The sequence below is a fragment of the Cryptomeria japonica genome, chromosome 11 (genome assembly GCF_030272615.1).
Source record: "Cryptomeria japonica chromosome 11, Sugi_1.0, whole genome shotgun sequence".
NCBI classification, from domain to species: Eukaryota; Viridiplantae; Streptophyta; class Pinopsida; order Cupressales; family Cupressaceae; genus Cryptomeria; species Cryptomeria japonica.
Genome location: NC_081415.1, coordinates 538676029 through 538694417, shown reverse-complemented (window position 1 = coordinate 538694417; position 18389 = coordinate 538676029). Strand labels below are relative to the sequence as shown.

Below are 18389 nucleotides of genomic sequence, written 5' to 3'. Positions count from 1 at the left end.
TGGACATCTACATTATCAAGCCCTTCCATCCCTTGAAAGGTTAGTCAAAGGTATGCCTAAACTCAGTCAAATTCATGATAACACTTGTAAAGGTTGTGCTATTGGTAAGAATGTTAAAAGTCCTTTTCATAAAAGTGAAAATAGAGCTAAAGACAAACTAAAACTTGTTCACTCTGATTTATGTGGTCCTATGTCTATAGCATCTCCTAGTGGATTCCTTTATTATGTAATCTTCATAGATGATTTCTCTAGGAAAACTTGGATCTACTTCTTGAAATCTAAAGAATTTGATGAAGTCTTAAGTAAATTTAAGGAGTTTAAAGCATTAATTGAAAACCTCTCTAGTAAAAGAATCAAATGTTTAAGATTTGACAATGGAGGTGAGTACACCTCCGGTAGCTTTCATGATTTTTGTGTTGAGTCAGGAATTAAGAGGGAGTTTTGTGTTCCATACAATCCTCAACAAAATGGTGTTGCTGAAAGAAAGAATAGGACCATTGTGGAGGCTGCAAAAGCTATGATTCACGATCAAGACTTGCAGACCTTCCTATGGGCTGAGGCTTCTAGAACAACAGTATATATCCAGAACAGATGTCCTCATCGTGCTCTAAAGAACATGACCCCGGAAGAAGCCTTCATGGGATTCAAACCAGACATTAGTCACCTCAGGATCTTTGGAAGTCCCGTCTATGTTCATATGCCCAAGGAAAAGCGATCAAAGTTGGAACCCTCTGGAAAGAAAGGCATGCTAGTCGGATACAGTGGATCCTCCAAAGCATTCAGGATTTACATCCTAGGTCAAAGGTATGTTGAGGTAAGTAGGGATGTTAAATTTGAAGAAGACATTGCGTTTAAGAAATTGAAAGGTTCTTGTGTTATTGATGAATCTGATGATAATCAAAATATGAACGTCGATACTAACCCTGAGATTCAGAGTGAGCAAGTTGAACCTCCACCACAAGATGATCATGATGATCCTCCAGAACCCATGAATCCCATTGATATTCCTAGTGACATTGTCGTTACCAAGAAGAGACCACTTTGGGTAAGAAACACCATTCAAGAAGCTGAAAGATTTGTTGCTCCAAGTGGCACCTTCCGTGAAACTAAGAGACCTCAGGTAGTTTCCAACTATGTTTCTTTAATGTGTAATCTCATTGAAACTGAACCTTGCAATGTTGAAGAAGCCTTAAGTCATCATGCCTGGAAGCTTGCTATGGATGAAGAATATCAGTCAATCATCAAGAATGATGTATGGGACCTTGTGCCCAGACCCAAAGGTAAGTCTGTTGTTTCCTCTAAATGGTTATTTAAAATTAAACATAATGCTGATGGTAGTATTGAAAAATATAAGGCTAGATTTGTAGCGCGTGGTTTTTCCCAAAAAGAAGGCATAGACTATGAAGAAACATTCGCTCCTGTTGCTAGATATACTTCTATTAGAACAATAATTGCTATTGCTGCTTCTAAGGGTTGGAAACTACATCAGATGGATGTTAAGACTGCCTTTCTCAATGGTGTCATTGAGGAAGAAGTCTATATTGAGCAACCTGAGGGATATGAGATTCAGGATAGATTAACCCATGTGTGCAGGTTAAAGAAAGCTCTATATGGTCTTAAACAAGCTCCTCGTGCTTGGTATGAAAGAATTGATAAATATTTGCTAAGTCTAGGCTTTTGTAAAAATGATGCTGACCCTAACATTTACTTTAAAGTAGCCAATGATGAAATGCTAATTCTAGTTCTTTATGTGGATGACTTATTTTTGACTGGTAAAGATGAACTTATTATTAGATGCAAGAAAGAATTAGCTTCAGAATTTGAAATGAAAGATTTAGGTCTAATGCATTATTTTCTAGGTCTAGAAGTATGGCAAAGATCTAACGAAATCTTTCTAAGTCAAGGGAAGTATACTATTGACATTTTGAAAAGATTTAGAATGATGGATTGTAAACCAATGTCTACTCCTATGGAATCTAACTTAAAGAAGTTAAGTGTTTCTGTAGCTAACTCTGAATTTGCAGATCCATCCGAGTACCGACAGTTGATTGGATCACTGATGTATCTAGTTAACACTAGACCAGACATATGTTTTGCTGTGAATGCCCTCAGTCAGTTCATGAGTTTGCCCAAGCATGTTCACCTTGTTGCAGCCAAACATATTCTAAGATACTTGCGGGGCACAGTTGGCTTTGGGTTGAAGTATCCACGTAACACTCCAATAACCTTGGAAGGTTATTCTGATGCAGACTGGGCTGGAAGCGTCAAAGACAGGAAAAGCACCTCCAGTATTTGTTTCAGCTTGGGTTCTGCAGTGATCTCTTGGGCCTGCAGAAAACAATCCTCAGTGGCATTGAGTACTGCTGAAGCTGAGTATATTGCAGCAAGTGTAGCATCCAGAGAAGCAGTGTGGCTTTGTAAGCTTCTTGCTGGACTGTTTGGTCAACCATGGGACCCTACAGTTATTCATTGTGATAACCAGAGTTGTATTAAAATGTCTATCAATCCAGTGTTTCATGACAGGTCAAAACATGTGGAAACCCATTATCACTTCATTCGGGATATGGTGCAAAGGGGTGCCATTCAGCTGAAATACGTCAGCACTGATGAGCAGGTTGCAGATATCCTTACCAAGCCTCTATCCAAAGTGAAGTTTGTGTACTTCAGGGATAGACTCGGTATTGTAGAAAATGAAACTCCGATTGAGAGGGAGTCTCAAGTTCAGTGATACTTTGTATTATATAAATCCACCCTCTGCGGGCAATGTAAGGTGGTATTGTAAACTTCTCAGGGAGAAGTATAATTATTAACCATCCTCTGCGGGCAATGTAAGATGGTATTGTAAATATTAACCACCCTTTGCGGGCAATGTAAGGTGGTATTGTAAACTTCTCAGGGAGAAGTCTAATTGTTGACCATCCTCTGCGGGCAATGTAAGATGGTAGAAAGGGATCCTCTCCACCCTCTGCGGGCAATGTAAGATGGTAGAAAGGGATCCTCTCCACCCTCTGCGGGCAATGCAAGGTGGATCCAGTCTATGCTTGTGTGCAAACTGGAAGGTTATGTAGTTCCATTATATGCTTGTGTGCAAGATGGAAGACTACAATATTCTGATTATGTAATCCATCCTTTGCATGTGTGTAAGATGGAAGATTATGGTTATGTTCTCATCCCTAATTAAGAGGGAGTGTTGTTTGTAATTAGGGTTGGGCCCTAAACCTCCAATGCATAAGGGCTGGGCCCTAAACCTCCACGTCTCACCTCCACGCCACACCAAAACATACACGCCTCATGATAGGACCTATCCTAACTTTGCATTAAGCAATTAGTAAATCAAATAATTAAAAGGGTTCTATTTTGCAAAAGCCGACATGTTAAAAGGGGTTCGCTCCTTATATAAATAAGCATTCAACTCTCACCACAAGCATCAATTGTAGCACTCACTTCATGCGAAATACACAAGTTTGGAGAATGCGAACTTCAGGAAGAAAGTCTTCAAGCTGAGGCGTGAATTACATCATTAGAAGGAGGCGAACTTAGTTAAGATTGTGCAAAGTTCTTGAGGATCTGTAAATCTGGGTTAAAAGAAGAAGCAAGCTATCAGCAACAAACACACACATGACAGTGAAGCAATCTGCCATTCTTTCTGTGACAGCAACATCTACTTCTACAAGTTCTTGAGATAAGTGTTGTAACAATTGCATTACCATAATCTATAATCAGATGCGAGGATCTCTTTGGCTGGGTTTTTCCTCCTAGGAGCTTTTCCTAGGGTAACTGTGCTTTGTCCTTTTTTTTAATTTCCTTTACTATGCTTAAATCTGGAAAACAATAAATTAATTAACCTAGTTTAAACTAATTCTGATTTTCTGAGTTTTATTCAATCTGAAAGTACTAAAATCAACATGTTTGATCTCCGACTTAGATAACTATTTGGGGTATTTGGTGACTGCCCTTTTAAAAAGTTAACTAAATATTTGCCTATGTAATCAGAAATATGAATATAAACAACAAAAATCTATTTTCTACCTTTCATGGGTTAAACTCTATTTTATTTATTCTCTATATCTCTATGCTATGGAAATGGCCCTTAAATTTTTGAAAAAAGTAGTCATGTCTTTTCTTCTACAATTTTTAACGATTTTTTTAAATCCAAATTTTTTATCCATTTTTTCAAAAAATCTAGCTTGCCTATTTTTTCCCCAAATGATTTTTGCTGCTATGATATAAAGCAATGAAGCAAAAGGTTGCAAAAAATTGCGATTATACCCAATTAATCTTGAATCCTGGAGGTAGCCGATTTATTCCTTGAAAAAATCGTTGACCCAATTTTCAAAGATTTTTTGCATTTAAATCACGTTAAAATCATGTTAAAAACCCCAAAAATGACAAAAAAGTGAAAAAAAATCATTGTAAAAACTTGCAAAACCCTAGAAATATGGGTGAAATTACTGAATTGATTAGAAATAGGGTCGGTCTGAGACAAAATCAGAGGCAATGTGGAATCAATGTCGAAAAAGTTTGTTATTTTGGCCATTTTCAGGGGATTCATCATTCCCCACACTTGTTCAAACCCACGAGCTCAACGACCCAACAAAGGTAGAAAGCCCACGAGCTCAATGACCCAGTAGGGGTTTGAACCTTGGTGGCTACCTCACCAATGGAGATTTTCTATCACAACACTAAACGTTCAAAGACATTTAATATATGTAGATATAGATATATGATTTTTAATTTATAATTTATAATTGATATAAATAATTTTTGCTCAAACAAAGACCTGCAATTCATTATGTGAGCAATATATCTAAAGTGCTCCACGAAATAAATCTGAATGACAACAAACAAGCTTACATAGTTGTAATAAAAGAGACTCCAACACACAATCATTAAAATTTGTCTCTACCCAAAATAGTAGTTGCAAGCTAGGTATTGCCAAAACCAGCGGCTTGCTAATCTTGTACTTCAGCTAAACAAATGCCTTTTGTTGAATTCTACCCCATATAAAAAACTTACCAATTGCCATTAGGGAATATAAAGCAGTGCAACTATGGAATACGATTTGATAAGCTTTCTCAAATATTGAACTACCTCTAGAAAACTCCTTGCCTCAATCACAATGAAAGTCTTGGATCACTTCAAAATGGCCTACACTTTTACTAAATTCCTAACGATTGTTGGATCTCTGTCTAATAAATTTTGATATCAGCTACTTCATAGACTTAGCTAATCTTTGATCTCAGACTTAGACAACTATTTGGTGTATTTGGTGACTGCCCTTTTAAAAAGTTAAATGAATATTTGCCTATGTAATCGGCAATATGAATATAAACAACTTCATGGGTTAAACTCCTTGTCTCAATCACAATGAAAGTCTTGGATCACTTCAAAATGGCTTCCAATTTTACTAAATTCCTAACAATAGTTGGATCTCTATCTGATAAATTTTGATCTCAGCTACTTCATAGACTTAGCTAATACCCCTAAAAAACTCCTTGCCTCAATCACAATGAAAGTCTTGGATCACTTCAAAATGGCTTCCACTTTTACTAAATTCCTAACAATAGTTGGATCTCAGTCTGATAAATTTTGATCTTAGCTACTTCATAGACTGAGCTAATCTTTTATCTTAGACTTAGACAACTATTTGGTGTATTTGGTGACTTCCCTTTTAAAAAGTTAAATGAATATTTGCCTATGTAATCAGCAATATGAATATAAACGACAAAATCTATTTTCTATAATTCATAGGTTAAACTCTATTTTATTTACTCTCTATATCTCTATGCTATGGAAATGCCCTTAATTTTAAAAAAAAAAGTAGTTTGTGTCTATTTTTCTACAAATTTTTACGATTTTTTAAAATCCAATTTCTTATCCATTTTTTCAAAAAATCTTATACTTTTGGTTTGCCGGTTTTTTCCCAAAATGATTTTTGTTACTATGATATAAAGCATTGCAATTGTGGAATATGATTTGATAAGCTTTCTAAAATATTGAATTAACCCTACAAAACTCCTTGCTTCAATCACAATGAAATTCTTGGATCATTTCAAAATGGCTTTCTCTTTTACTATTTGTTTGTTAACTTTTGATCTATGTTACTACATAGACTTGGTTAATATTTGATCTGACTTCGACAACTATTTGGTGTATTTGGTGACTGCCCTCTTAAAAAGTTAACTGATTATTTGCATATGTAATCAGTAATATGAATATAAACAACAAAAAATTATTCTCTACAATTCACGGGTTAAACTCTATTTTATTTGCTCTTTATATCTCTATGCTATGGTAATACCCTGAAGTTATTTAAAAAATAGTTTCTCTTTTTATACAATTTTTTATGTTTTTTTTTAAATCCGATTTTTTCCCCATTTTTTCAAAAATCTTATATTTTTGGTCTGCCAATTTCTTACCTAAATGATTTTTGCTACTATGATATAAAGCATTGCAATTGTGGAATATGATTTGATAAGCTTTCCATAATATTGAATTAACCCTACAAAACTCCTTGCCCCAATCACAATGACTTTCTTGGATCACTTCAAAATGGCTTCCACTTTTACTAAATTCTTAATGGTAACTGGATTGTTGTGTGTTAAGTTTTGATCTCAATTACTTATAGACTTGGCTAATATTTGATCTCAGACTTGGACAACTATTTGGTGACTGCTGTCTTAAAAAGTTAACTCAATATTTGCCTATGTAATCAGCAATATGAATATAGATGACAAAAAAATATTTTCTATGATTCATGGGTTAAACTCTATTTTATTTGCTTTCTATATCTCTATGCTATGGAAATACCCTTAATTAAAAAAAAAAAGATAGTTTCTCTTTTTCTACAATTTTGTATGTATTTTTTTTAAATCCAATTTTTTCTCGATTTGTGCTGATTTTTTCAAAAAATCTTATACTTTTGGTTTGCGTTTTTTTCCCCAAAGGATCTTTTGCTGCTATGGTATGGACCCTGAATTTTACTTTTCTTGCTCAAATACATTGCTATTTCCTGGGACCACGCTTTTAATCTGACCCAGGATGAAAAAAGACAAGAATTAATAATTAGCCTCACTAAGTTCCAGAAGGGGGCAGTTCAGCTACCGGAAATGAAGAGCAATAGGTGGCTTATTATTGAGTCCTATACCCATACTGGTCATGGTTGTGCATTGCATAAAGCAATAAAATGACTTGTATGCTTGCTTTTCTTTAGTGTTTTCTAAAAAATTATTTTACACCACATAAGTTTAGCATCTTTATGTGTGTTGTTTCAGAGCTGTTATGTGCTATTAGATGTCTATTTATGGGCACATTCATGCAAGTGTATGAAAATATGATGACTAAACAAAGTGAATGATTCATTTTACCTTTTTAACTTATTATTCAGGACTTTCAGCAAAGCCTTGATTAATCATTATCATTATGTCTTCAAGCATACCAAAATGACCTGTAGACAATGTTTATGGCGTCTCCATCAAGAGATATGGCTTAGACCTTGGATGACCTATGACTAGTGTCATGCCCCACCATGAGAACACTGCCCTTACAAATCAGGTCGCAGTTTTAATAAATAAACCTGGTCGATTCATAGTTAAAGGGCCGACCAAGGCAAAGGGAAGTTTAATAAATAAGGGCAAACTTAGAACATAATTAATCAAGGGGGCAGAAAGGAAGTTTAATAAGGGCAGGCTGACCTAGAATATAATTAATCAAGGGAAGAAAATAAATTTAATAAATAAGGGTTGACCTAGAATATCATTAATCAAGGGCAGCAATTTCCTACAATATAAGAGATTTATTTAAAATTAAAATATTATTTTCCTAAAGGCAGCTCTGAAGAGTTGTAACTCTTTCAAAAGACATAATTAAGGAAGAGGTGTGACTTCTCCCTCAAATTGAACGATGTAAAGGGAGAAGAATTCATTTGAGGAAATCATCCATGAAGTGAAATAAAATAGAAAGGAAATTGAGACCTAAAAGCAGAATTAAATATTGTCTTCAGCAATAATTTTATCTTGAGATAAGTTTGAATAATCCTAGATTATGAATAATTATATAGATAAATATATATTGCAGAAAGTGAGTGATCGCAGCTATTTGTAAGTAATTTTATTGCATCTCTTTAAGTTATTTACTAGGAATTTATATAGCAAATTCCTATAGGAAATCAGTTTGGACTTTATTAGAAATTGCTTGCAAATAGTAAGTATGGCGAGCCTTCGAGTTCACTAGATATCAAGCACACCACCCGAGATGGATGGACCAGAAATTCTGCCATGCTTGTTGGCTGAGGGATGTTGAAGACTAGAAATCCAAGAATGCCCTTGGGCTTTAGGATCTTGTCAAGCACACCACTTCGAGATGGATGGTCCATAAATCCTGCCATGTTTGTGCACTGGGAGGTGAATGAGTGCTAATAGGCTTGATCAAGGAGGACAGCCAGGCTCCAAGGTTGTCCGGCCATGCTTGTGGGCTGGGAGACAAATCAGTGCTTCTATGCTCGAGGGACTTTTCAAGTATACCACCCGAGATGCATGCTCATGGGCTGTGAGGCCTATGAGTGCTTTTGGGCTTGAGGGTCTTCTCAAGTATGCCATCCCAAGTTGGATGGAGGGGGATCCACCCATGCTCTTGCAATACAAGGACAACCATCCTTGAGGTTGCAGTTTGCAAATATTTCCAACAAACATTTCCAATGCAATCCTTAATATGGTTACTATAGGAATATGCCTTGGAATAATTATTAATGCTTATGAGATACTATAATTTAATAAGATTGATGCTCATATGGATTTTTATGTTATGAAATCTTGATATTTAATGTAATACTTTGTAATTTTCTTACTTAATGATTTTTAATTAATATTGTTTGTAGGATCTCAACCAGGATTATCTTATATAGAGCATTACAATTGATTATATCAGTATTAAATTATATTTGTAAATGAACCGCATTCTCCAACTTAAGTTGGAATCGTTATTTTAGGGCAAAAATCGGGAAGATCTCAAGAAGGGACATTACATCTAGGCCCCTTTCTTCGTTTTAATTAAGACTTTATTCTTGTATCTTTTTTATCAATTATTAGCATTTCCTTTTGGGGTCACAGAGTGCACCCTAATTAATAGGGTGTATGTTGGGTGCCTCCTGAGTCTTACTTTTCCTGTGTAAACATATTGGTATGATCTTGTTATGTTTGACTGAGCATGAGACCGTTGAAATCTTTATTATTTGTTCAATGTCTTTTGGTATTGACTTACTGCAAGTTGACATATCTACCTGTTGCATTATTTTATATTATCTTTGAATCAAATCCTCTTTTCAACGTTATTCTAAATTATGATTGTTTTTGGCAAGTGAAGTTTGTAAACTGAGTTTAGGAGTTCTGTTCTTTTCCAGAAAATGCACTCACCAAGTTTTCAAAGAAACACATCTGTGGGATCTCTGGGTTCTAAAGCGCCTGGCATATCACAAGGTGGACAAGCGAGTGTGGGTTCAAGTGCACTTTCAAATCAGCCACAGTGGATGCCATCTCAAGGAAAGCAAATGCACCAATCCAGCTTGCCTCCTTTAGCATCTCCTTTTCAATCGAACCTTAAGCAGCAAAATATACAGCAGAGGTCACATGGTCAGATACAGCAACAGACACTTCCTTTGACAGTGCAACAGCAACAGCCATTGCAGGAACAACAAACTCAACAGTTTCAACAGCAACGGATGTCACAGCCTTTGCATGTTGCATCACAGCAGCATCAGATGTCTCGAGCAGCAGGAACACCAACTCAAAACACTTCAATATCAGCAGGAACTCAAGTTGGTACATCTGTACCAGGAAATGCAGTGCCATCTGTAAGTAATGATCGGGCAACTGAAACTACTAATAAGATACTTGAGAAGAGAAGCATCCAAGAATTAGTTGATCAGGTGTGTAATTGCTATGTTATTATTTTAGTTCTGCACCATTTGTTGGATTTCTCAAACAGTGAATTTGTTCAATTTAACACGTATGAGGCTTTAGTAGCTATAAACAAAATTATCATTTGCAACTTATTGCCAAGAAATAAAATTTCTTTTTTAAGATCTATTTAAGACAATATATGTTTACTTATTTCTGGGTTTTGATGCCTGCATTATTTCAGTTTCACTAATTGCTACCTAGGAATACCAAGGGTGCCTTCTTTTTTAACTTATAATTTAGGACAGAGAATGGATCTATTTTGAATACATAAGTTTGTCTATTGATGGATGCAGATTGACCCTCGTCAGAAGCTAGATGGTGAAGTTGAAGACATCCTTATAGAGATAGCAGAAGATTTTCTTGAAAGAGTACAAATTCATACATACTTTCTTTTTCTATTTTATTTGCAACATCTTTACATTGCTTGTGTGGTAGAACTGAACTAGGTTTCATCTTTATTATTGACATTTTCCTACTTTTCTCTGTATGCTCGTCAGTTCTTTCAATTTCTTTGCATTGACCTTTGTTGACTATTTTGTGTTCCGTATCTTTGAAAATGCTTCTATGTTCTTATACTTAATGGTTTTTAGAATTTTATAGAAATCATTTTTTGTTTTTTTGAATCCTCGTGTAATTTTTATGAAGCATATATTTGTTTTTCTGATGAAAAATTTGGCATGAGTTTCCTCAAACATGTTCCGCTACTTGTTTTCTTATGACTTAGAGTCATTATGAAGCTCAATCATAAAGCTACCGTCTTTGGTTCCATCAACTTATCCTTTGTCAAAATCCAATGCTTTGATGACATATTTATTTCAGATAAATTTAATATGCAAACTATCAATCACTTCTCTCCATGGTGCTATGTTGAATTTTATGTTCAGCTCAGGTGTTGAAAGGAATAAGAAAATCTGTAAAATATGAAGAATACATGTATAAAATCTTTTAAACATTTATACAGAGAATTCTGAATTCCGAGCTGTTCAAGACACATCCAAAGTCATTGACAGGACTTGTGGGCTACACATTTAAAGAGTGCTAACTGTCAATTTGTAGTTTCTGAAAAATGATGAAAGCATCTAGCTAAAATCAGTGAACACACCAGGAAAAATACAGTTTGCAGTAGGTCCAGAAGCACAGGTACCAGGTTCAAAAAATTCAATTCATAAATGAGCCAAAAATATTGATAAAATTTGTAGAGGAATTGAATATACTGAACCAAATCAGACAGTTTTGGCTGGTACAACATAATTGGATCTGGCCAGATTTGGTAGCAATGTCCAGGAGACAGAAAAATTGGAAAAAGAAAGCTCTAGAGATGATAGTTTCTGGTATGATTCGGAGACAGATTGAAGAAAATGAATCTCCTAAATGCATGAATGGGTAAAGAAGCCTCGACAACATATTTTTCAGATTAAAATCAGTATTTGATTTGTATCTCTAGTCTAGGGAAGGATGATTATACTCAAATAACCCCAAACAGATATAATAGAAAGACAACACTAACTTTTTTGAACTTTCAAAATGAATGTATTCAAATCTGAGTTTACTTTAACAGACTTGCTCCAGGTTTAGACATGACATATAGATTTGCATATCAATCATAATAGGGACAGCATATTTTACCAGAAAGACAACTTACTTTCATTCCCAGAATAGAACAGAATTACAAAGTGTTGAACTCTAACTTTACTTGCAGCAATTACCAAAAGGACAAAGATTAAAGATCGCCAAACTTGTATTGAAATTCTCAGAACTCCCAATTTACAATATATTAATATCCAGCATTGAGATTCGCTGATATTAATTTGAACAGTAGTCGATATAGGAAGAATGGCAGCTATCTGATATACCCCTTAATTCTGTCGACTGCAAGACTCCCTTGCGATTCTCTGCGACTCCACAAATAGCCAGAGCAAATTTATCTTCTCCCACAACTGGTGGAATTGCTAATGTGTCATCTATGTTAGGCGATGAAGGTAGATTTGCTTGCAACAACCTGTGGCTGTGCGGGCGGAGAAATTATTTGCGGCAATCTTACACCCAAAGATATTAAATATAAGCGCCTTATCTCTTAATCTCACACACAATATTGAATTCCTTATAGCTATGGGATCTCACCTATTTGTAAATGAATCCTTCGATTCATTTAATTAAAAAATAAAAATATAGAACATCGGCACATTAAAGATAATTAATATCTCTGTTGGCAAGATTATCATTTCACATATCGCTAGGCAACTGAAAACATCCATTGGCCAATACAGGAGCTGATGCCACAATTTCAGGAAGTACTATAATAATATAAGCTACGGTTCCCTTTAATATGATCGCCAATCTTTTATATTGTTCAGGCCCGATAACTAGGACTCCCGGCTTAATAATATTAATTTACCAATATCAGAGAGAGCAGCTGCTCCAAGAAAGATACCAGAAGGGACTCTTATCAAATAATATAGAAATATCAGCAAAACCCTACAACTGCAAATATCTTTATTAATTTGACTTATCTGCAAATTTGTCTCCAATGGAGACTTCGCAAATTTGGCACAGATGTAGACTCCGTCACGAATCCACCCCTTTGGAAGAACTAGGTTTTCATCCAGTCCTCCTTCAACTCCTGAAGGTTTTCATCTCCAGAAATCATAAACGTTTATCAATTCCAAAAGCATGCCTTACTTCCTACCTCCACTCTCCTTATAAAGAACTCCAAGAAGTTTCTAGAATATTAGGCCGACCACATTTGGAGAATTTAATAAAAATCAATTTAATTAATTATCACCTTTCAAATTGGGGACATGATATATACACATGCTTTTGTCATTGTCTACAATGCCACCATGGAATATATTGGATGTCATTCGGAGTTTGCCAAGATTGGCTTTATCCCAGCCTCTTATGGAATTAGTAGCTGTCTTGTCCCTTCAAGTCTCTTCATACAATTAATGCCTATTGGTCTCAACCCTAAGCTTCTATTGAGGGTCAAGGTTCAGTGCATTACTTCTGTCTAGTCGCTTCAGACTTATTACATTCAAGTAGACCCTTAATTAAATATGACTTACAGCCAATAATTTTGTTTTAAATCTATATAATTCCACTTTTTACATGTAATGTCTCCTTTTTGAAATTAAAAGTATAAAAAATTATAATAAAAATAAAAATAAAAATAAAATATGATGTAATTAAAGTTTAATTAAGTTTTAATGAATGGTCAAAAGGCATGAAATGAAGAGTTGCGACTCCTTCAAACATGAGATATAGAAGGGAGATCATTTCATTTGAGAAGGACATCCATCCATCAATTAATAATCAATAAAAGAAGGGAGCAATCAATCAATTTGGAAATAAATATTATTTTCGAAAGACAGCAATTAACGATGAATAGTTGTGACTCTTTCAAATGGTAGAAATCATGGAAGTTTTGATTCCCTCAAGGGAGATCATTTTCTTGGGAGGAGATCATCAAGCAAGGGAGGAAGAAACGATTGAGTATATGAATCAAGGAAGGATTAATAGAAAGGAATGGGATGGAAATAAGGAATTAACTATTTCGAAGGGCAGAAATTATGAAAGGTTGTACACTTTCAAAGGATGGTAGTTGTGAAAGGTAGTGACCCTTTTTGGGGAGGAGATCATCAAGCAAGGGAAGAAGAAATAATTGAGTATATGAATCAAGGAAGGATTAATAGAAAGGAATGGGATGAAAATAAGGAACTGACTATTTCAAAGGGCAGAAATTATGAATGGTTGTACTCTTTCAAAGGATGGGAGTCGTTAAAGGTTGTGACTCTTGCAAAGGGTGGGCATGATGAAGAGGTGTGACTTCTCCCTCACAATTGAAGATATAAAGGGAAGAAGGTTTCAGTTGAGGAGGGTGGTGACTCAAGTCTTATGAAAGGTGGTGACCCTTTCACCAATAACGTATACAGGATAAATCATTCCAAGCATTCAAGGATCACTTATTAGTAGTTATTAATTATCACAAATACATCAAAGCAGCACTCATTCAATCATCACTCATGAATCCTTCAAAAGCAATCATCACTTATCAAATCAGGCAAACAATCAATCAGCAAATCATCATCATAAATTATCAATTTATTCAATCAAACAAACTTAAAACCATCCATCATTCCAACATCAACTATTCAAGCATAAACTATTGAACTGCTTTCAAACATGAACTTGTCAATCCATCAAGAAATATCAATCAGCATTAATCAAGCAAATTCATCAGACAGTTAGTTTGACATTAACTTGTCAATCTATCAAGAAATATCTATCAGCATTAATCAAGCAAATTCATCAGATAGTTAGTTTGATTTGGAGGAATTATCTTGTAGGAGTTGGAAGGACATAATCCTTTCATGCTTTAGGGCCTGGAGTTGGAAGGATGAAAACCCTTTCATGCTCTAGGGCTAGGAGAGGAAGGTACCAGGCAAGTTAATTCCCAAAGAATTCATGATTTGATTGATTTTGAGGATTGTGCTTCAATTTGTTTATCTGATTATTATCTATAATTTCTGATGGTCGATAATGTTACTATCATTTTGAAGTAAGAATTATGGTTTTAGCGCAAAAATCAGGAGTGTTCTAGAAAGAGACATTACATTACATATGTTACTTTTGCACTTTGATAATTTCGGCTCAATGTAGGGTCTGCTGGACCACCTGTATTATTTAGAGGACTTCTATAAATGTTAATATCAATGTTGTATTTGCTTTTGCTTATTGGCCATCTTCTGCCAAGTATTATTTCTTTAAATTTGTGCTAATCTATATTTAACACGATATGTTTTTGGTAATCAGGTAGCAACTAGTGCTTGTACTATGGCAAAACATCGAAAGTCGGAATACTTGGAACCCAAGGATATATTGCTTCCTTTAGGTAAGTTTTGGAGTTTCATGTCTTGTGATACCTATTGGGGTTGATTTTGACAGTTCCTCGATTCATTTGTATGTGGAGTGAGTTACTGTACATACTTTATTTATTAGCAATTGCTTCAGGCACAAGGATGACATTTCTCAATATTTGTGTAAAATTTATCATGTTTGATGCCTAAAATATTTTCTCCATAATTCTCATCTAAACAATGAATATTTTTCTGCAGAAAGATATTGGCATATAACGCTTCCTGGCTTTAGTGGTGATGAATATAGAACCTACAAGAGGCCAGTAAGATCTCTTTCAGATTGTTTGACAATGGAAATATAAATAGTAGGAGCTGTACATTTTAAGCTTTATGTTGACATTTTTGTCATTCTGTTATCAGAAATTTTATACGTGCCCTTGTTTATCTTAAATAGGCTTCATGGCTATTTTATTTGAAGTAATTAGTAGTGTCATAGGAAGCATTGGTCTACTTATTGAGGGCCTTAGTGCTATGCAGGACTCTTCTCGTTCTTTACCAGGGAATAAAAATATTTCTCTCTGATCACGTGCCTTTTATTGATTGGTTGGGGGTATTGCGTGCAGTCTGTGAACGAGAATCACAAGCAACGACTTGCTGTGGTATAACTTAATACAATTTCTTGTTCTTCAGCCTTTGTATATTAGCACATAGATTACTACAAGCCTTCTAATGTTATTTCATCCATGTGTGGTTGATTTCATAGACTTCTAGAAGAGTTGGATTATTATATTAGTTATTGGTTAGCTGACATAAGCAGGTGTCTTCAGATTCGGAAGTCGGTTGCAACATCACAGACGGGAAATGAAACAGGAAATGCCAAAGGCTCTTCGGGACAAGTTACTGGAAATGCTAGTGCCAAAGGTACCGCAACAAAGGGAGCACAGGAACCACCAGCTACAGGAGACCATACATGATTGGAGTTGACTTTTGTGCTAAGGTAAGATATGTATCTATCAGTTTTAGATTTGATTAGTAAGTTCATTAAAATCAGATTTTTGATTTTTCTAATTAATTCTAATGTTTTTATGGATTTCACAGAGCAGGACTGTATGGGGTTCGGCAATCAATTGTTGGTCAACTGTTATTTTTGTTGTATGGTGACCCAGGGTGAAAATCTTATGAAGACCAAAAATTTTGCTTCAACATTCAGATTACGGGTACCAACAATTGATGTCTCTGACATTCAATGACAAATATTTCTTGAATTTCTTTGGAGCACGAACCCAAACAGCATCTTCTGGTAGAACTGGACCACTTATTGTAAAAAGTCCACGACTTATCTTCTTAAAAAAGAAGGAATGTGGATTTGCCTTGTATTTTGAGCTGCAGTATGAACACATGTTCTACCATTTTATGTTATAGCACTGTTAAGCAATTTTCTCTGAACTAGGGGGCAAAAATGTGCTACTTGCAAGGAACAAATATAAAGTTATAAACACAAATTTTCAATTTCCACAACATGGAAGGAAACAGTTGTATAGAACAATTTATATCTGTTTTTATAATTTGAAGCCAGACTGATTTGTTTGAACATACCCTTTTTTGGTTAGACTAAAAAATGATTGATGTTGGGGTTAGGTTGCAATTTCATTATGTAGGTCGTCATGTTTATTGAATTCCTGTTAAAACATAAATAATTATAGCTCTCGAAGACAACAAAGCAGTTAGTTGTCTAGCAAATATGCACGTGATTTCAAAATTTCGCTCACCAGCTTCTTTTTTATTCCAACCCACATTTCTCTGTGATCGTAGAGGAATATGATATTTACAATGAAGTGACAATATGAATAAACCTAGGAGGGCATCATTTAATTAAGGCTTTAAGATTTGCCCTAGAATACCATGGAATCAACAATGTTATCGACATTAGATTGCATCCGGTGTAAAACTGTTAAAATGTTTTGAATCGATAATTTGGATCAAACTACATGATCCATCATCAAGTCTATTTATTATTTGTCTGACATATTGGGTTTTCTAAAGTGAGACTAGAACCATGGAATTGACAATGTTATCCACATTAGATTGCCTCTGGTATAAAACTGTCAAAATGTTTTGAATTGATGATTTGGATCAAACTACATGATCCACCATCAAGTCTATTTATTTGTTTGTCCGACATATTGGGTTTTCTAAAGTGAGACTAGAAGAGCTAGATGTTAGATCCAAAAATATTAGAAAGCAAATCCATTCTAAAGTGAGACTAGAAGAGCTAGATGTTAGATCCAAAAATATTAGAAAGCAAATCCATGAAGTGAGACTAGAAGGTTTAGAAGTTAGATCTGAAATATCAGAAAGTAATTGAGGATAGCACAGAGTTGATTCCTGATGAATGCTAAAAAAAAGGTATAATTTATTTGGATGGTTTATCGTCCAGAAAGAAATTGAACTGAAATCACAATATATGTTACAAGTTGCCTTTTTAAATCATTTAAATTTATAAGCTCATTTTTTGTGTTGTGCTATCAACAGTGTCTTTTGATCTGGTGTCATATTCTAAGCTCATTTTTTTGTGTTGTGCTATCAACAGTGTCTTCTGATCTGGTGTCATATTCTAAGTATTTTTCTCTTAAATGCTCTCAAATTTGCCTAAGTGGGAGAACCCATGAGAAATACTGTATGATATGGATGGATTGTTTTATCGGTATATTTTACTCAAAATTTAGTTGAGTGACTTATTTTTATTATTCATTTATTTAATTTTATACATATGTACTTGAAGAGGTATAATTGTTGCAAATATGTTTTGATTTTATCTAATATCTGTAATTGCATGGCTACCTTCGGTAATACTCCTTTATCACAGAATTGTAATACTACAAAAGAAAAAACAAAAACAAAGAAAAATGAAAATTAAGACGATCCTCGTTGTAGAAGTAATTAAACCTGTGATTACCAACTCGTTGATCACTGATTTCCTTAAATGGGGTTTCTACCTTTAATGGTAGTAAGAGAGTAGCACCCTCAGCAAAAGTAGCAAAATTAAATTCGGCATAGCTAGTAGTTGGGCACCTCGATGTAGGAAAAAAATAAAAAATATTATAGTACCAAAAATCATATAAAAAATGACTTGGCAAAGCAAAACATACAGATGAAAAAGGTGTACCATTTTAAATTTTTTTTTATTAGTGCCTTGTAATTGGAAAAATGATGCTGAAAAGAATTGAAATTTACTGTCTCAGGATTGGAAAAAGGGTCTCAGGATTGGAAAAAGGGTTGAAAAGATTAGGATTGGTTGAAATATAGGGGAATGGTAGCAATAGTCATCCATCTCAAGTTTTTAAATGGTATGTTTTTGGCTGTCTTAGTATGTGACTTAATACTTATTAGCTCTGGTTTTGGCTTTTGGATAGTAAGGTGAACTGTGAGAGATTTTTTATGTATGCAAGGGTAAAAAATTGATAATTTGGAGTTGACATCCCATACATACCCATGTTCCCATGCAATTTTTCAATTAGAGGGAAAATAAAATTTGCAATCTTTTCTTAGTTTTGTGGAGCAGCTACTGCTTAATAATAAA

General features: G+C 34.7%; 1 protein-coding gene across 5 annotated transcripts in view; it reads left to right on the top strand.

The window, feature by feature from the left end:
* LOC131048701 (transcription initiation factor TFIID subunit 12) overlaps window positions 1-16402 on the top strand; it is a 52095-nt gene extending 35693 nt beyond the window's left edge. Inside the window, exons 4-10 of one of the 5 annotated variants that reach the window (XR_009106489.2) lie at window positions 9398-9922; window positions 10250-10324; window positions 14766-14844; window positions 15068-15128; window positions 15347-15468; window positions 15637-15806; window positions 15908-16402. Coding sequence is in view for 2 of the 5 variants with exons in the window: in XM_057982766.2 (XP_057838749.1) it covers window positions 9398-9922; window positions 10250-10324; window positions 14766-14844; window positions 15068-15132; window positions 15433-15468; window positions 15637-15783 (927 nt within the window). In the remaining 3 variants the exon portion in view is untranslated. Of the gene's footprint in view, window positions 1-9397; window positions 9923-10249; window positions 10325-14765; window positions 14845-15067; window positions 15133-15336; window positions 15469-15636; window positions 15807-15907 lie in introns of those variants that run through there. The other 4 variants (XM_057982766.2, XM_057982765.2, XR_009106492.2 and 1 more) reach the window with 4 other exon arrangements.
* The last annotated feature ends 1987 nt before the right edge of the window (window positions 16403-18389 follow it).